Source organism: Podarcis filfolensis (genome assembly GCF_964270895.1).
Source record: "Podarcis filfolensis genome assembly, contig: HAP1_SCAFFOLD_364, whole genome shotgun sequence".
NCBI lineage: Eukaryota > Metazoa > Chordata > Lepidosauria > Squamata > Lacertidae > Podarcis > Podarcis filfolensis.
Window position 1 is genome coordinate 1 of NW_028149289.1, and position 19,901 is coordinate 19,901.

The 19,901-nt window shown below is 43.8% G+C and overlaps 1 protein-coding gene across 1 annotated transcript; it reads left to right on the forward strand.

Moving 5' to 3' along the window:
• Positions 1-813: 813 nt before the first annotated feature.
• On the forward strand, positions 814-19,407 carry LOC310755123 (dynein axonemal heavy chain 5-like). The gene is made up of 11 exons (XM_083631814.1): positions 814-1,062; positions 2,064-2,246; positions 6,831-7,074; positions 9,717-9,831; positions 12,523-12,713; positions 13,122-13,243; positions 14,016-14,165; positions 15,109-15,354; positions 16,776-16,995; positions 17,610-17,815; positions 19,075-19,407. The coding sequence occupies exons 1-11, from the start codon at positions 829-831 to the stop codon at positions 19,390-19,392; spliced, it is 2,229 nt and encodes a 742-aa protein (XP_083487940.1). The 5' UTR covers positions 814-828; the 3' UTR covers positions 19,393-19,407.
• The last annotated feature ends 494 nt before the right edge of the window (positions 19,408-19,901 follow it).

The following is a 19,901-nucleotide window of genomic DNA, read 5'->3' on the forward strand; positions in this document are numbered from 1 at the left end:
ATGGTTTCTCAAATGCGTGCCTTTAACTAGATGTGGCACTATCTCACACTGTCACACTCTCCTCTCTCAGTTCTATCCCTGTCTCTCACTCTAGCTGTCACAACCGCTATGTTCACCTTTTACGGGCTCTGTCTGGCTCTGACTGCTCTATCTCCCAATGGTAAAGCCCCAGGGCTGAGCCTCAAAACCAGGTAGGCTCCGCCTCTGAGCTTTCTCATTGATCAATCTACATTAACCATTTCCATCCCCCTGTACAAACAAAATCACAAGGAATGGGCAAACGACACAAAGACTAACTCCCTTTCTGTACATAACTTAGATACAGTATGAAGCAGAGTGCCTCGCAAAATAATAATAATAATAATAATAATAATAATAATAATAATTGTACCATGCCCGTCTGACTGGGTTGCCCCAGGCACTCTGGGTGGCTTCCAGCATATACAAAAACATAATCTAACATCAAACATTAAAAACTTCCCTGTCTTCAGCTGTCTTCTAAAGGTTGTATAGTTGTTTATTTCCTTGACATCTGATGGGAGGCCTTCCACAGGGGTGACGTGACTACCGAGAAGGCCCTCTGTCTGGTTCCCTGTAACTTCACTTCTTTCAGTGAGGGAACCGCCAGAAGGCCCTTGGAGCTGGACCTCAGTGTCTGGGCTGAATGATGGGGGTGGAGACGCTCCTTCAGGTATACGGGTCCGAAGCAGTTTAGGGCTTTGAATTGTGCTTGGAAATGTACTAGGGGGTAACATTGGCCCACTTCTTCAGACCGCCATTTATGATCCCACTCAGTACCAAAAAATAGCTCACACAGTCAAGGGGAGCATGGGACAGAGGAGAAAGTTGGTTATTCCCCTTGTGAGCAAACAGCTTAATAGATGGTCAGAATGCTTCTATTTTCAGATCACCTCTTTAAATCACAAGTATTTTAGAAACCACTTGGAGGATAGCCTGTCTCTTGGAAGGCCATTGTTAATTGAAGATGTTGGCGAAGAACTGGATCCAGCTTTGGACAATGTGCTGGAAAGAAACTTCATCAAAACAGGCTCTACATACAAGGTGAGGGAAGTAAAAATGTTCTTTAAACTTACCGTCTGCTGCATTAACAAAAGTGTAATTGCTTGCATGGCAACTGTTTGAAATACCAAGTGTTGCTTTACTAAAGTAATACAGTTGCGTGTCGAGACCCCGCAGCCACCCCCTTGTTAGGAAATAACTCACACAAGGACACAGATATTAGGTTTATGTTATTGGGCAAATTTAGGGCATAACTTTATTGAATTACAGAATGTGAGTGGTATCGGCTTAGGCATTGATTGGACCCAACTATATTTGACTCCTGCCCGCTGCGCAGGAAGTCCAGTAAGGGTAAGCCACCGGTAGGGGGAGCCCTGTCGATGCGAACCAACTCAAGCTCCTCCCGGTGTTCCCGTGGGGGTCGTGTCAAGGCCCTAGCCCCCAACCAGGCTTCAGACAAGATCAACACCCCCGGATTCCTTTAACCGAAAACCCTTAAGCATGGAGGGGCAGGTGATGGCCACACCTCCCCTCCCCCCCACAAGGTCAAACAATGCCTAACCACAACCCTAACAAAGTTGTGATGATTGCTACGAGGTAGGCGAAAACCAAGTGGCCAATGCCAATTTGCCAAGTGGAAAAATTCCTACCAGGCCCCTCGGACAACCAAGGTGACTAACCGAAGTCCATAGCAAGGCCAGTGCCTAACCTGCAAATAGGGAGGGAGGGCAGGTGATTGAGGAAGTAAGCCAAAGAGGAAGTTCCTTGGCTCGCTCCTCGGTTTAAACTGGCCCGGCCACGCCCCCCCAGCCAGCGGATTGGCTGGCCGGGCTCTAACATGGCTGGGATCCCCCAGGCAACGGGTGGGGAGTGGGTGGCCACGCGGTCCACTGCAACTCCTCCCCACTGGGAAGTGGAGCGGATTAACAGAAGCTAGGTGTTGCACCCTCAATAACAAGCCGATGCTTGAAAGAGTACTACAATAAAGCTTTTTTCGGGGCTTCTAATTCTCTTCTACTCCCATCATCGCTTTTGTTAATTAGGTAAAAGTTGGGGATAAAGAAATGGATGTAATGAATGGCTTCAGACTTTATATTACCACCAAGCTCCCGAATCCAGCATATACCCCCGAGATTAGTGCTCGTACCTCCATTATCGATTTTACTGTCACTATGAAGGGTCTAGAAGACCAGCTTCTAGGGAGAGTCATTCTAACAGAAAAACAGGTAAGTGAGAAAGAATCTCTGACAATTCTGGAACTATCATTTGTACAGAGTTTTGTTGCCGTTTACCGTGGTGATTTTTTTCTGTTTTCTAACATTGGAATGGTGAGCTTCACAGCTTCCTGAGATGCAATGGGGACCAGACAAAACAACACTCCAGTAAAATAAGTGAGATACTTGAAGCAGAATCAACACAATTCAGCAACGTTTTCTCTCTCATACATCTCCTCTGCTTTCCCACCTACTATTTCTGTGTTTTATATATATATTTTTAAAAACTTTTTTACATTGCATATGGACGTATGAATCTGCATGAGTCATGCCCATTGTCCATTTTGACTGACAGCTGGCACTTCAGGGCCCTTTCCCCATCCCTCCAACCTGAGGTTCTTTAACTGATGATGCTGTTGGAGTTCATAGTCTACGTGCAGCTTGGCAAGTGAGCAATTAGTGTTTTGACTACAGGCTAGGGAGACAAGAGCACGGGAGAAATTTGTCTGGAGATTAGAGGGCCTAATAACAGCTCAGTGATTGTCTGAGGTCTCTTATATAGGCAGCATGACCTATGACATTGTTTGTCTAGTTAGGAGTAACCTGGAGTGCTTGGAGAGGGATAAAGTTCATGTCTGTATATAGTAACTTGTATATAGCTTGGGAGTTTACTGCCGTATATAATAAACTACAAAACCAGTCGTCAGCTTTGTTCCTGACCGTCATCCAGACTGAGCAGTCTCGATCGTTGCCTAGGAAAAGCTGCACTACTCTGCTAAGTTGTGCATCATAGAAGAAGTTCAGAGGTGAAGAAACTGGTCCTAGTTGCATGCGAAAGGACTTCAGAAAGTGCCCACAGGCTTCGGAGTTTTAACAGATGCCATGGGACTTTATTGGGGACATTCTGTGTGTAAGACATATTCAAAGCATACTATCTACAGCCAAGTGATCATTCCTTGCCCCAAAGGCTACCTTGACCCTGGGATTGCACCTGATAAAGTTTTTTTTTTAAAAGATATTTATTGTGGTTTTACAAAACATAAGTTTACAAAATCAAAATAAAAAAGTCACATAGAAAGACAAAGATACAAAAAAGAAAACGTAGAAAAATACATAAAAGAAAAAAAGAGGAATAAAAATACAAAATACAAAAAACAAAAAGATAAAAAAGAATTAAAAAAACAAATCCATTTTTAGTAACTTTAAACTCATAAGCTTGTTTCCTTGACCTCCTCACACCTCCCCTTTTTGTATTCCCATTTAAATAATCAAATCAGCAAATCCTTACCTTCTTTCGTTTATCTTAACTCTATATCTTAACATATTATAACTCTATATTTTCATCCATTTATCAATTCATTTTTGCATATTCTTATTAACTTTGTTGCTAATGCCACTTATTTTCAGTCCAACATCATTTTAACATTCCTTAATTTTACAGTGTTTCTGAAGGTAGTCTTTAAATTTCTTCCAGTCTTCTTCCACCAACTCTTCTCCCAGGTCTCGGATTCTGCCAGTCATTTCCGCCAGTTCCATGTAGTCCATCACCTTCATCTGCCACTCTTCCAGGGTGGGTAACTCTTGTGTCTTCCAATACTTTGCAATGAGTATTCTTGCTGCTGTTGTAGCATACATAAAGAAAGTTCTATCCTTCTTTGGCACCAATTGGCCGACTATGCCCAGGAGAAAGGCCTCTGGTTTCTTCAGGAAGGTATATTTAAATACCTTTTTCATTTCATTATAGATCATCTCCCAGAAAGCCTTAATCTTTGGGCACGTCCACCAAAGGTGAAAGAATGTACCTTCATTTTCTTTACATTTCCAATGTACCTGATAAAATTTGAAGAAGAATGGCCAGCACAAGCATTTCCCTTTCACATAATATTTCAAAATCTCATCCATCTTTATTAACCTTGAGAGGTTAAGGCCACACCAAACCTTCATCCCTAAACCTGTTTAACCACTACAGGACACAGTTTTTCTGCAAACTTCAGAGTGGGACATTGGTAGCCTCATCCTAGAACTAGGTTTCCCAAGAATCGGGGAGTAATGATGACCATGTTGGTATTTTACAAGCTTTTCAGTATCGCAATGTATAAGGCAAAGAATATTCTTCTTCCTGGCTATGTACCAGACACTCTGTTGGTTCTGACCTAATGGCCAAACCATGGTTTAGCTGTTGGGAGGGTTTGAGCCCTCCCCTCTCTTCTGTGACTTCCTGGTTCAGGCAACCATTGTACCTGAGTTGACAAACCATGGTTTGTGCTTGCCCTACAAACCATAGTGACATAAGATAGCATGGATTGACCTCCCCATGCCCCCCATTAATGTGGCAATCAACTCATTAAAAAATTCTTCATTGAGGCTTTGCTGAAGAGCGTATCAGTTTTGGAAATTTGTGTAATGGACTACATCTGTGCTTCCGGTTTTAATACTTTCTTTAAGTGTCTCGATTAGCAGGTTATGTTACGCAGTGGCGTGTAACATGTCTACATTAAAATGAGATTGTCTTGCACAATGATGTTTGGAGTATAGTACTAGAATGACTATATATATATATATATATATATATATATATATATATATATATGTATGTATATATATATAATGTTGCATGTGAAAATTACTGCTGTTGTCCAAAAAAAAAAAGAAGAAGAAGAAAAGAAAACCTTGTAGGCATGAGATCACGTGCTAGAATGTTGCAATTACACCTGTTTGTATTCTGGAGACGTTTTGCCTCTGCAACCTTTTCATCTTGAAATGGAAACTAATTAAAACAAATGAAATGAGCAAATGTTCCCTCATTTCTTTCTGGATTACCTTTTCATCCTTTGCTTCAAAGGTATTTGCATTTTTAATGTTCAGATTTCCTATCACGGCTTGTCCAAAGAAAGCTCATAATTCTCATAAATTACTTTCACAATCCCCAATTACATTTCCTTTTGTTTCTGCAGATTGTACATGCCATAGGTCTGTCTTCCATGCAGGAAGATTTTTTAGCTCGTTATGGTCAAGTCACATCCTGCAGAATGAAGCCCACTTTTGAATTAGATGCAAATTAACTTTTTGATGGCACTAACAATGTGAAATTAATCATTCCTGTCTGTGCAACAGTTGGATCTATTGTAGTGTTTTATCCAAGCATAAATATTATGTAGCATAACAGGTTGCTTGTAAGATCAGTCATTGCAATGTGGCTGGGAAAACTCCAGAATTTTTTCCATGGTGTTGTGACATGACAGCTGCCACACCATCTAGTTTGGTTACCTAGTGAAGTGCTTGCCATGGATTCCATAGTGTTCAAGATCTGCTAGAACTAGGAATGCCAGGAGATTTAATTCCATCTGGAGTTCAGGATGGATTATCCGGTTCCACTTGCAAGTGGCCCCATTTCTGGGAGTGAAATTGGACCCATCAAGTTCCAGTGGGCTTTGTTTCAGAAACACTATGTGAAGTGATGAAGGAATGGGTTTCTCAAATCTAAAACCTGACTGTGCAGTCAGTTTGAAGCGGGCCCCCAAATCCCCATTTTTCCTTCTCCAAGGGTCCATTAGCTAAAATCCATTAACTTGAGCACTTGAGCCAATGTACAACAGGAACCCAGCTGTATAAACAAAACTCTCTCCTTTATCAGTCTGTGATGCTTAATGGATGGCCTTGTCAGTTCTGAAGTGGAGACGGGATGGCAGAGCTGGGGCTTATCTTATCTTGTAGGTTGTAAATATCCTGACACACTGACACACAGACCTTGCAAGACACCCCCGCGCTCGGGGATGGCGCCAGGAGTGCTCTTAAAGTTGGTGACCTTCTTACCCCAAGATAAGGAATACAGGAACAGGAACATCCTTTTATGGTCAAGAGTATAGGAACAGGAACATCTGTTTATGGTCATGGATGTCAATTTACGTGTATAAGCTGACATGGCTGGATTCCTGGGGAGGGGGTAAGGGGACCAGAAAGGGTATATAAGCTGTGTGTAACCACTCTTTAAGTGCTCTTGCTGTGAACTGACCACGCAAGTGCCTTTCTGCTGCTCCAGAGAGCAGAAATAAATAACTCTTTCTCTGAAGCAACCTCAGTGTCTTTTGACTCTTTCCTCCCTCTCCGGGAGCAACGCTCACCCAACCAATCGGTAAAGTCTAATAAGGCTACAGTGAGATGTGGTTTGGTCTGAGGCTTTGAAATGGTCTTTGCCACATTGATGGGCTGGACCTCTCCATCCTTGCAAGGATGAGTTCTGCAGGCCACTTGGGTTTTCTTCAGAGTCTGGATTTCATGCATGTTCCTAGTAGAAATAAAAAATCAGGTATCAAGGCATACCTGTAGAAAGGGGAAGGGGAAAGCTGTTCTCATCTAGACATTATTATAAACTACAGCTCCTATAACCCCTGTCCATTTGCCATGCTGGCTGGGGCTAATGGGAAGTGGAGTCCAAAAATCATATATGGAAATCCACATTTGGGGTCTCAGTTACATTGCCTGTTATACCCATTACTGCACTGCCTATACTTTTGACTTTGTGTATTGTATACATTAATGAGCCTGCTTCTGACAAAGCATTTCACTGATGTGTGGCTTCATGGTGAACTTTAACAGGAGCTGGAGAAAGAGAGAACGGATCTGATGGAAGATGTGACTGCTAACAAAAGAAAGATGAAAGAACTGGAAGATAACTTGCTGTACCGGCTGACAAGCACACAAGGCTCTCTGGTGGAAGATGAGAGTCTCATCATTGTACTTAGCAACACAAAGAAGACGGCAGAGGAGGTGACACAGAAATTGCAAATTTCTGCAGAGACTGAAGTACAGATTAATTCAGCCCGAGAGGAATACAGACCTGGTGAGCAGAATGCCCTCTAGTGATGGTGACCCAACTGTCTTAAGTCAGTGGTCAGAATCATGATTGGAGCTGGGAGATGACAGTATGGAAACATGGGAAAAACCAGATTATATAGCTAATACAAAGATGTGTTAGTCTTTGAAAATAGTGTCTGGCAGGTCTATAGTTTCGGGAATTGATGTTTTCCTGGTCCCACTTCACTTTGCCCATACGATCAATCCATAGCATTGCTGCATCCTTCCATCCTCATCAGTACATACTTTCACCATTCCATGTTGCATGACAGAGGTCCCTGTGGGGAACTTGGTCGCACAGCTGAACCCTGCAGGGAGCGTGGTTGAAGTCAACACCCATCATCTAAGGGGCAAGGAGTTCATCCTTAATGGAACAGCTGCATGACCAAGTTCCTCACATGGAATTCAATCATGCAGCCGATCCCAGAAGAAAGCAGGGTTGAAGTCCTAGGCATAGGGCTGTCCAAGCCCCTTCTGCTGCTGTTCCCAAGTGCCTGTCAACCAGCTGGTGTTGGGCACTTGGAAAGTGCTGTGCAAAAACACTTTGGCAGTGGCCTTCACCACCCACCTGTCTGCAGAAGTAGAGAGAGATCTTCTTCTTCTTTGGTGATCACTCATAGCCGAGTAAGATTGTCTCTTAACAGTGAGTCCGGAAGTGACTGTGGGGGCTAATTTTGGATCCACACATTCTTCCACAGTGGGGACATAGGTTTCCAGGTAGGAGTTGATCACGGTGAGGGTTTGCCAAGCGTGCCTTCCTCTTAACACGTTTCTCCCTTTCGTCCTGAGTTTGAGCATCTTCAAAACCCAAGACACCTTTGGTAAAGGCTGTTCTCCAATTGGAGCACTCGCAGGCCATTGTTTCCCAGTTGTCACTGTTTATACTACATTTTTTTAGATTTTCCTTGAGAGAGTCTTTAAACCTCTTTTGTTGACCACCAGCATTATGCTTTCCATTTTTAAGCTTAAGTTTAATAGAGTAGTTACTTTGGAAGACGATAATCAGGCATCCACACAACACAACCAGTCCAACGAAGTTGATGTTGAAGAATCATTGCTTCGTCACTGGTGATCTTTGCTTCTTCCAGTACACTGGCATTAGTCCGCCTGTCTTTCCAAGTGATGTGTAAAAAATTTCAGAGACACCATTGATGAAATCATTCGAGGAGTTGGGGATGGTGTTTATAAGTGGTCCATGTCTCACAAGGCTGGCTGCCAGGCCAAAAATGTTCTACACCTTTGTTACATCTACATATTACGTATAGTCTTATGTATGAAGTCCATTATAAGATTTATCCAATGGTGTATTTTATTTTATCTTGTTTTACTTTATTTTATTTATGAGATCTTTTTTTTACTTACCCATCACCATATGGTCCCAGGCAGATTGCCATAATATAATATACAGTTATAAAAGTAAGAAAAGCAGTTAGTTATAAAAACAACAACAAGGAAGTCTGTTCAGAACAGTAGAGATTCAGCAAAGCGTTATTATTGTGTTGATGTTGCATCTCTCGTGCTCTTTGTTGAGAAGCCACTGGAGGGAGAGCTGTATCTGTGATAGATGCTCTTGGCTTAATCCACACTGGAAAAAATGTCTAGAAACTGGATTATTTTGCTGAATGCCCATTGGAGATTCGGAAAATGATCTGAACTGTAAATTGATTCTGGAATGGATCAGGCTGCCAATCTCATTGCTGATTACCAGAGTCTAAGATATTTCTGCAAGGGTTCTGGCCCTGCCTCTACCTTCTCCATTTCTCCAACCTGCCTGGGTGGCCTCTTCAGATGTGCTGCAACCTGAAACAGGTTCCCAAACCCCATAGTGCCCTGATTAAAAATAGATATGGAAGTGCACACTTCAAAAATCCAGTGGCTGAACTCCCAGAATTCTGGGGTTCATGCCATCGTTGCGATGCATTGCTTTTCTGCGACTTCCTGAATTGGTGTATTAGTGGAATTTCACCCATGGAACAGAAAAGCAGAAATCTGGAGCACGCACTGCAGTTTTAAAATAGGTGGATGTGTGGCTTGCTGCAAAGCATTAAGACAGAAAGAAAGAGGTCTGGAATTTTTCTATTTGCAGTATATAGGCAGTGGGGTTTATTGTTGAAAACAATGTTCTATCAGGTCTCGTTCAGACTTCCTTTTGTGACCCATATCCAAGTGTTGTTGTTGTTGTTGTTGTTGTTGTTGTTGTTGTTGTTGTTGTTGTTGTTGTTGTTGTTGTTGTTGTTGTTGTTCTTCTTCTTCTTCTTCTTCTTCTTCTTCTTCTTCTTCTTCTTCTTCTCCTTCTCCTTCTTCTTCTTCTTCTTCTTCTTCTTCTTCTTCTTCTTCTTCTTCTTCTTCTTCTTGTCCCAGTGCTTTGCCTGGGAAAACCCATGTTTTACCTCTGAATTGGAGCAAACAGCAGTAAAATATGGGTTTTTCCTGGGGAAAGTGCTGGGACAAAAAATAAAATAAAATTCATCAACAGAGCTCTAAAGCCTGGACTTGTACCTGGAAAATGTGGTGCAAATGAGCCCTCTGTTAACCATGAACAACATGTTATCATTTGTCCATCAGAAGACCACCCACTTTTGTATTGCATTCTGTATTTTGATCATATCCAACTTTTCTTTTCTCCAGTTGCAACAAGAGGAAGCATTCTCTATTTCCTGATAACCGAGATGAGTATGGTTAATGTCATGTATCAGACTTCACTCCGACAGTTCTTGGGCCTGTTTGACCTTTCCCTTGCTAGGTAACTATGACAAGTGAGATCTTTCCCTTTCTGGGGATTGGTATTGTTATAAGAAAAACTGCTCCCTTTCCCTTGTGGGGTATTCTGGAGCCTGTATAGAGTCCTTAAGTGGGTTTCCTATCGGTAGCAGAAAACAGGCCAGCCAGAGTATATTGAGAAGCAAAGCGGCTAGTAAGTATGATCTTTAATAAAGGACCTGTTGCAACAGGGTCCCCACTCACCACACACAGAGGGAGACGAACCCTGAACAATGGTGTGCAAGCCCTTATATAGACTTTTGAAATGGACCACCCTGTAGCCCAAGGTAAAGGTAAAGGGACCCCTGACCATTAGGTCCAGTCGTGACTGACTCTGGGGTTGCGGCGCTCATCTCGCTTTATTGGCCGAGAGATCCGGTGTACAGCTTCCGAGTCATGTGGCCAGCATGACTAAACCGCTTCTGGTGAACCAGAGCAGTGCACAGAAACTCCGTTTACCTTCCCGCCGGAGCGGTACCTATTTATCTACTTGCACTTTGAGGTGCTTTTGAACTGCTAGGTTGGCAGGAGCAGGGACCAAGCAACAGGAGCTCACCCCGTTGCGGAGATTCAAACCGCCAACCTTCTGATCAGCAGGTCCTATGTTCTGTGGTTTAACCTGCGTCCCGGTAGCCCCCCCCAAAACATCATGCATACATCACAGAAGGAGGTGGTCTATGGCAGAAATCCTGTCTGCCAGGATACCTGATAATGGTCGCTGATTGCATTACCTGGGCAGCCTGGCCATTCTTTTGTGATGGTTAATACTTCAGTTCCTAAATCCAGGTCACAGGCTTACCCTATTCATACACAAATATGCCCGTAAGACAGGATATGCAAGCAAAAAGACAATGGGAAGGCTTTCCCCCATTTGCCTCCCTTACAGCAGAGGAATATTTGAGGTCATTGGCAGAGTCAGAATGGCTTCAGGATTGCTCTCCCATACTATTTCAGACGTGTGGTTCATGTATTTAGATATGTGTGCATTTATGAATATTTATTCTGTATTTGAGACCTTACAGTTCTCATAACAGTATATAATCAGATGGCCAGACTGTTTTCAAGGAGTCGGAAGTGATGCAAGGAAGGCAGCATCGTTTGGAGTGTTCCTTCATTCACTTTGCGCCACTGTTTTCGTTTGGCATGTCGTGGACATTGCACAAATACTTAGCAAATCCATTTGACCAGAAATGAGAGCAGGATAGGGGAAACAGTGCACAAACCGTGATCCATAACAGCACTATCATTTGTCTTAACTGTCTGAAAATCTAGAGTCTTTGGTTTCGCTTGATGACTATTCCCCCTGTGTTTGCGTTTGCCATTGAATGGGCAAAGTAACCTAATGCTGTCATTATAGTACAATCCTTTTTGTATTGATTTCCACACAATTTCTCAGTTTAAGTAAATTCCTGATTGCATCTGCTAAGCTTCCCCGCTCTATCCCTCTCAAGGGCTGGAGTCTTCTCCCAGGGTTTTGTCTCCAAACTATCAAGAGCTTGGGAGAGATAGTGAGCAATGTAATGAAAGGAAACAGAAATCCTACCCGGAAAACAAAAATCCTCTTAAGCTGTGTACTGACATTGGAAGCTTAAAGCTGCGTTCAAGGGCTTGAGCTACCGTTGTTTAAGACGGGGAAATCACTTCAGAGGCAACTGAATAATATGTCGTCCACAGAGATTAGGGGACCCTGGTTAACCAGAAGCAATTTGTCTCTAAAGGGCAAAATAACTGCTTGCCCTTCGCTTATTTGTCCATATGATCAGCAGGCAGACACACAGTAATGTGTGTGATGGGCCTGTTGCTGGCCCTTGAGTTTACCTTCGTTGGAAGGAACCAGTGGGTCAGTAGCAGTTGGTGGCACAGTGGGGTGACTTTATTAGATAGAACTCTGTCTTCACAAGCTTCTCACCTGTGCCAGGTTTTCTTAAAAAATAATAATCAGGCAGAACAGATAAGGATAAAGATAATACATTTCAGTATTTGAAGCCGAAATACTGTGCCCTTCCATCTATTGATAAAGTAGTTTAGCTCCCTTACTAGGTCCAAAGGTAAAAGGTAAAGGACCCCTGGACGGTTAAGTCCAGTCAAAGGCGACTATGAGGTTGTGGCGCTCATCTCACTTTCAGGCCGAGGGAGCTGGTGTTTGTCCACAGACAGCTTTCCGGGTCATGTGGCTAGCATGACGAAACCGCTTATGGCGCAACGGGACACCATGACAGAAACCAGAGTGCACGGAAATGCTGTTTATCTTCCCGCCTCAGCAGTAGCTATTTATCTACTTGCACTGGTGTGCTTTCGAACTGCTAGGTTGGCAGGAGCTGGGACAGAGCAACGGGAGCTCACCCCGTCACAGGGATTTGGACCGCTGACCTTCTGATCGGCAAGCCCAGGAGGCTCAGTGGTTTAGACCACAGAGCCACCCGCATGGTCATAGTAAGTAGTAAGCTTAGCTCCCTTACTAGGTCTAGTGCAGTAAGAGTTCTGTTGGATCACGGTGACTGAGCAGCTTATATGTCGATTTGGCCACTGTGACTGCCTGTTTCTGCACATGTTCGGGCTTATGAAGTGCAGCTTTGAAAATGCTTTCTTTTCAGAAGAAAAGGCTTTCAAAAACCTCACCAATGGCACTAGATTACGCTTTCATTCTTTCCTTTCCCCACTTTCTTTTGAACAGGTCTGTCAAGAGCCCCATTACGAGCAAGAGAATAGCAAATATCATTGAGCATATGACCTATGAAGTATATAAGTACGCTGCACGAGGGCTTTATGAGGAGCACAAGTTCCTGTTCACATTGCTCCTCACCTTGAAGATTGACTTACAGCGGGGCAAAGTGAGGCACGAGGAGTTCTTGACCCTGATTAAAGGTCAGAGCTACTGCATAAAATGTGCAACTTACTGTGTTCCAACCCGGTGCAAATGTTCAAATTCTCCATGCAACGTGGCAGGCAACCTGTTGCCCTCCAGATTTCATTAGACTACAACTCCCATCAGCCTCAGCCTGTGCTAGGAATGGATGTCATGGGAATTGTAGTCTGGGAACATCTGGAGGACTACAGGGCCCCCATCTCTGCAGTAGGGGATATGGAGAATGCCAGTATGCCGGTGTAGGCCTCTACGCAAATCCAACACATGAGGTACAGGTGGGGCAATTGTGCCATGGGAAGTGGGCAGTGCAGTCACAGCCCATCCACCATGAATAGAATTTTAAATATCTGACTTTATATATTTAGTAGCTCTTTTCAACTGGTTTTTGCTGTAATGTCTTTTTTCAGGTGGTGCTTCTTTGGATCTGAAAGCTTGTCCACCTAAACCGGCTAGATGGATCCTGGATATGACTTGGCTGAACTTGGTGGAGCTCAGTAAACTGAGACAATTTTCAGATGTTCTTGACCAAGTAGGTGATTGACAGGAGGCAAGGATTAAGCAGTGTGACACGTTTCATTCTCTTGAAGGATTCTGTAGATATTTCAATGTCACATGCCTTTTATGCTTCAGAAGAACTGCTGATGTGAACCTAGAAAAGTGAAGTCCAAGCCTGCCTCAAAATGTATTTTCCATTTGACTGGCATGTGTTAAGACAATCGTGTTGGAAGGCCTCAATCTCAATGCTGAACAGATGTTTCGGAAGCAGATTTTCTGTTTCTGGTGGACCATTTTCAAAAGAAGGGAATTCCAAAATTGTGGGACCACTACTGAAAAGGTCCTCTTGCAAATAGAGACTAGTCTCATCTTCCACGATGGTGGCAACCATAAAAACATTTACAGATCCCAAAGCCCAGGGATGAATATATGGAAGAAGACATTCCTTCATCTATCCCAGGCCCTGGCTGTAAAGTCCAAGGCTACACAGCTCCTTAAATTTAGCTCAAAAACTAACTGGTACCCAATGAAGCTCTTGAAGCATTGATTCAATATGCTCATGAGGCTTGCCTAAGATAAAAGCCATACTGTCACACTTGGGACCAAGTGAAGTTTCTGAGGTGTCTTCAAGAGTGGGAATGCACAAAGCGCATGACAGTGGTCAAGCTGTGATGCTGCCATTAGCATGGACGTTTTCTAGAAAGGGACACCCCTAGTCCTCCATTAAGATATCTGAAACTAAAAAATAAATAAATCTTGCTATCTATGCTATTTAATAAACATATTCCCGTATTTGTTCTTAATAGATCTCACGGACAGAAAAACAGTGGAAAATCTGGTTTGATAAGGAGAAACCAGAAGAAGAACTTGTTCCCAGTGGTTATGACCAAGCTCTGGACTGCTTCAGACGCCTCCTCCTCATAAGGTCTTGGTGTCCTGATAGAACGATAGCTCAGGTAGGCCAAAAGCTGTGCTGATCCCGGGGGGAGGTTACCGTGGGGCGAGGTCCAGGACCTGAGTTGAGGGTTGGCAGACAGTCCTCCATGGGTGAAGTGGGGTCCAAAGCGAGGAGCCGGGCAAGGACAGGAACTCTGGGGGAACAGGACTGGGTGCTGGCCGAAACAGCTCTTCAACGACTTTGCTCCCGCAACCTGGGACCGGGCTGACTGGCCTTTATCTTCTCTGAGGCTTGGGGCGGTCCCAGCCCCCAGGAGACCCGCCTCTCCTGGCCTTAAGGCGAGCACTCCTCCTGGGAGAAAGCAGTTCCCTCCGCCTCGAGCCTCTGCAGCTCAGGAGAGGCTGGAGGGTTACTGGACCCAGGGGAAGACTCACTTTCCCCTGACAGGGCTGGGAGAGGCGCACCTGTAGGCACTGTGTCCTCAACCCCCTCCGGAGCCAGAGTGGGTTCACCTGGTGCCTGCTCCTGAGGATCCGGCACAGGTGCAGGCGCTTCAGAATCAAGGCCCTGCCCCAGTTCAGCCGGCCCTGGAGGCGGGGACTCCTGTGCAGGCTGGGATTCCTCCGGTTCAGCCTCTGAATCGGATTCCCAGGCCATCACAAAAGCTTTGACTAGGATGGGAATAGAATGCCGACGACGGGGGGGCTCAAAGCAGTTCTAAAGTGAGCATTATAAGCGAAGAGATCCTTACATGTCAAAGCTCCTGCAGTCCAACACAGTAGGAATCTTTCCCATTCCCAACAGCACCTCTCTTACCTGCTGATGCTCCAAAAATGCCCACCCACCAATACCCTGTATTACCAGGAAGACATGAAGATGGGAACCTGTGTTTCTTGAGATATATAGTTGTATCCATGGTTTGATGTCTCGTAAGAACTGAAAACTTGGTATGAAAATCAGTGTGGGAAAACTGGTGCACATCTCCTTTTCTTTTCCACTAGGCTAGGAAGTACATTATGGATACCATGGGGGAGAAATATGCAGAAGGGGTCATCTTAGATTTGGAGAAGACTTGGGAAGAATCCGATCCTCGCACTCCTCTCATCTGCTTCCTTTCCATGGGCTCCGATCCCACTGATTTCATCATTGCTCTGGGGAAAAGGCTGAAGATTGAGACACGCTATGTGTCCATGGGCCAAGGGCAGGAGGTTCATGCCCGCAAACTTCTGCAGCAAACGATGGCACACGTGAGACAAATTCTCTACTTTCTTTTAGTGCAGATCAGTCTTTGAATTTTTCCAGGATTTTATCGGTCATCAACATGGGTTAGGCTAGGCATAATTGGCTGCTGATCCATGCAGAATTGGTTCCTACAGAGACCTTGTGCCACCAACAGAAACAGCTTCACACCACCTTCTCCTGGTAAACTTGAGACATGATGCTGTGTGAGATTACTCAGAATTAAGTCCCATTGTGTTCGAGGGGCTTACTTCCTAGTTAGAATGGTAGCCTACAGTGGGAGGCATGATGTTATCATGTCGTGAGTTTCCCTACTCTCATGGCCGCTTAAGAAGTGGGGCAAGGAATTGACAAATGCACATTACAAGTGAGAGAATGGGAAATGGTGTGGGTTTATTGCTTCCATTCACGTGCTCACAGTAATGCAGGGGTGGGAACCTTTTTCCAACTAAATATCAAAAAGAACTTTCTGAAGGTAAGCTGTTTGACAGTGCAACAGACTCCCTCAGAGAGTGGCAGACTCTTCTTCAATGGAGTTTTTAAATTAGATGCTGAATGGCCAGTTTGGCACTCATGCACTTGCTATAATGTCTAGATTGAGTAGGTTGCTGATGCCGTAAATGGGCTGGGCATAATCTCATCACGTGACAGGATCATACCCAATCCATTCAGGTCATTAGCAACCTATCAAATCTGCTCTTCAGGTAAGACCAATTGTTCTTTTCCATCTAAGGCTAGATATATTCACATGAGTTACCCTCACTAGTGACAATGGAATTGCCAGTTGGTAGGAGAGAGGAATTTCAACAGGAAAAACCAAGACCAGGCATAGGCAAACTCAGCCCTCTGGCTGTTTTGGGACTACAATTCCCATCATCCCTGACCAAGGGTCCTGTTAGCCAGGGATGATGGGAGTTGTAGTCCCAAAACAGCCAGAGGGCCGAGTTTGAGGAAGCCTGACCAAGACTATAAACTCTGTTGCTATTTGTACTGTTGTTTGTAGAGACATACATTTGTGTGCTGCATGTTAGGTTGAATAGTCAGCTGGTTGTTCATGTTTGAATTAGGTTGAATAGTCAGCTGGTTGTTCATGTTTGAATTAATTCCCCATCCCCCAAATAAAGCTAATTGCCTCTAATTGAACAGGATATTCTTTCAAGAACAGAATCTACATGGTAAGAGTTTGAACATCCACCCAGATTGGGGAGAAGGAGGTTCGAGGCTGAGCTTGGTTGGGCTTGGTCTACATCTGTATGAGGGCGGAGAGCAAGAAAAGGATGCACATTGGCATTGAAAAGAATTAGGACAGCTTTGCAGGCATATGAACTGTAGTATCACTAGCAGAAAACAATAGCAAAATTGGTTTGGATTGTGTTGACTTCTAAAATGAATATCAAATCAAGTTTCTTCAATGCTTTCCCTTTCTTAGGGTGGATGGGCACTTTTGCAGAATTGTCACCTGGGTCTTGACTTTATGGATGAGTTGATGGACACGATTGTTGAAACAGAAAATGTTCACGAGGCCTTCCGTCTGTGGATGACTACGGAGGTCCACAAGCATTTCCCCATCACCCTTCTACAGATGTCTATAAAATTCACCAATGAGCCTCCCCAAGGACTCAAAGCTGGCCTGAAGAGAACCTATGGAGGTGAGGGACTTGCTTTTCCCTCTCCCCTTCAGTATCTCTGCGATTCCACCCCCCCAGTAGCTTTTAATAGGGGCATCATGAGTGATCAGTTCCTACAAGGAATTACACTCTGTGCATATATTTAAATATTTAGTCTGGGTCCTTAAAAAACACAGTGATGTATATTATTTTTGTACAAGTAATGTCATATGGAAGTATTTGAAGAAATGGAATAGGACTAACAAATGTAGCTCTAGAAAATGAAATGTGAGTACTTTGCTATAATATGGTCCTCCTATAAGGCACTATAAAAACTAAAGCTCCTAATTTATCTCAGTAATGCTGAGCAAATTATCACCCATCTGCTACCATGAAAGGTGTACCTATTTGACATTTTTGTAAGGTCATCACATGTCATTTTTGCATCAAATTGCCATTCAACTCCCACAATACAACCTTCTCCTTTATGTGCGTGCCAGCTAAGATCCATGTATTTGGTTTTGAGTTCATTATTCCATAATAAATGTGTTCATCTTTAAGGTAACACATGACTCTTCATGGTATGTTGCTGCATGAGTCTAACATAGCCACTCCTCTGGTGTTATGGATATTATCTAGAAGTGTCTTTGTGACAGGTGTGAGTCAGGATCTGTTGGATATCAGCAACATGGTTCAGTGGAAACCAATGCTGTATGCTGTAGCCTTCCTACACTCCACGGTCCAGGAAAGGAGGAAATTTGGACCTCTGGGATGGAACATTCCTTACGAGTTCAACCAAGCTGATTTCAATGCCACAGTACAGTTTGTTCAGAACCATTTGGATGACATGGACATCAAAAAGGTACTTGGCTCTGCAGTTTAGCAACTTAGGTGGTATTTGAAATACAGTGGTACCTCAGGTTACATACGCTTCAGGTTACATACGCTTCAGGTTACAGACTCCGCTAACCCAGAAATAGTACCTCAGGTTAAGAACTTTGCTTCAGGATGGAAACAGAAATTGTGCTCTGGCGGCACGGTGGCAGCGGGAGGCCCCATTAGTTAAAGTGGTGCTTCAGGTTAAGAACAATTTCAGGTTAAGAACGGACTTCCGGAACAAATTAAGTACTTAACCCGTGGTACACTGTAGTGTGGACAATTAAATTGTTGTTTCAGCAAATGGATTCTTCCTTCTACGTCCGTGTATAAGTTGATCAGTGGTGACCTATGGCACGTGGGCCTAACTAGGGCTGTCACACCTTTGAGGGCCAATCACAGCCACATTTATATCTGCCTCGTGTCATATGATATCGGGTGCATGTGGTTGCAAAGGAAGAATTGGGAGAGAATGTGCACCCAGTTCATTCCTCGTGGTCAAAATCTAGCACCTTTTGAATTTGGTGCATTTACCATCACCTTTAAAACTTAGATTAAAGGCCCATTAACTTTGATGTGCAGAGTGGAGACTTCAACACTCTCTGCACTCTTACTGTCTATGCTGCTGCCTAACTTATTTATTATTATTATTTATTGAATTTATATATTGCCCTATACCGGGAGGTCTTGGGGCAGTTCACAGAGTAAAATCAAAATATAAAAGCACAAAATACATAATCAAAATAAAAACAACAACCCAATAACCGCCCCATCCCAAAAAAACACATTTTAAAAGGGCTTCAGAACCTCACAACATTTAAAGTAAGACAATTAACAAACTTGGAGAAGAGCCACTCATCAGAAAGACTATGCTCCCAGAAATATCTGCAGCAATATTTATTGGCAACCAATTTGGCCTGGTGCCTTCCTGATACAGATACAAAAATAGCTTTGAAATAAGAGTGGGGGGGGGGGAAGCTTTGGTTGTTGAGCAGATGTAATACTAGAGTTTCATCTACCGCAAAATGATGGAGATCAGATTATGTAGGGTGAAGAAGCAGGTCTTGAGGGGTCGGGAGATGGATTGGGGAAGTGATCTGACTGCAATGGTTCAAGTTTGAGTCTCAGAAGTCTCGGAATTTTCAAATCAGCATATTTATATCCATCAATATATAGATACACACACACATTTTTAGTGTCCTGCTGCATGAAATCATGCCGCACCCTTTTCTGTTTTTGTTTCAGGGTGTGTCTTGGAATACTGTTCGTTACATGATAGGGGAGATTCAGTATGGTGGCCGAGTTACGGATGACTATGACAAAAGGCTGCTCAACACGTTTGCTAAAGTGTGGTTCAGCGAAAACATGTTTGGCCAGGACTTCTCCTTCTACAAAGGTTACAGCATACCCAAGTGTGCTGCGCTGGACCAGTATCTTCAGTATATACAGGTTTGTATAGTTAGCAGCAACTTCTCAGAAGGAAAACCTAAGAGAGGATCTGTCGGAATTTGTTTTCTCTCCTTTGTGAGGCCACTCTACTGCTTTACTGGCTCTTTAATTTAGTTTCCCATAGGCATATTCTGTTTCCCGTAGGTGGGAAAGCTGATGACATACACAAGGGTGTCTCAAATATAAAGGACTCTATGCCTAGATGTAGAGATGGGTGGAATTTGTTATTAGTGGGCAGATACAAATTTGTACTGCTGATCAGGAAGTCACCAATTTGAATCTTGCCTGTGTCATGATTTACTAAGTGGGATGCGGGTGGTGCTGTGGTCTAAACCACTGAGCCTCTTGGGCTTGCCAATCAGAAAGTCGGTGATTTGAATCCCCGTGATGGGGTGAGCTCTGCCCTAGCTTCTGCCAACCTAGCAGTTCGAAAGCACACCAGTGCAAGTAAATAAATAGGTACCGCTGCGGCGGGGACGTAAATGGCAATTCTGTGCACTCTGGTTTCCGTCACGGTGTCCCGTTGCTCCATAAGCGGTTTAGTCATGCTGGCCACATGACCCGGAAAGATGTCTGTGGACAAACGCCAGCTCCCTCAGCCTGAAAAGCGAGATGAGCGCCGC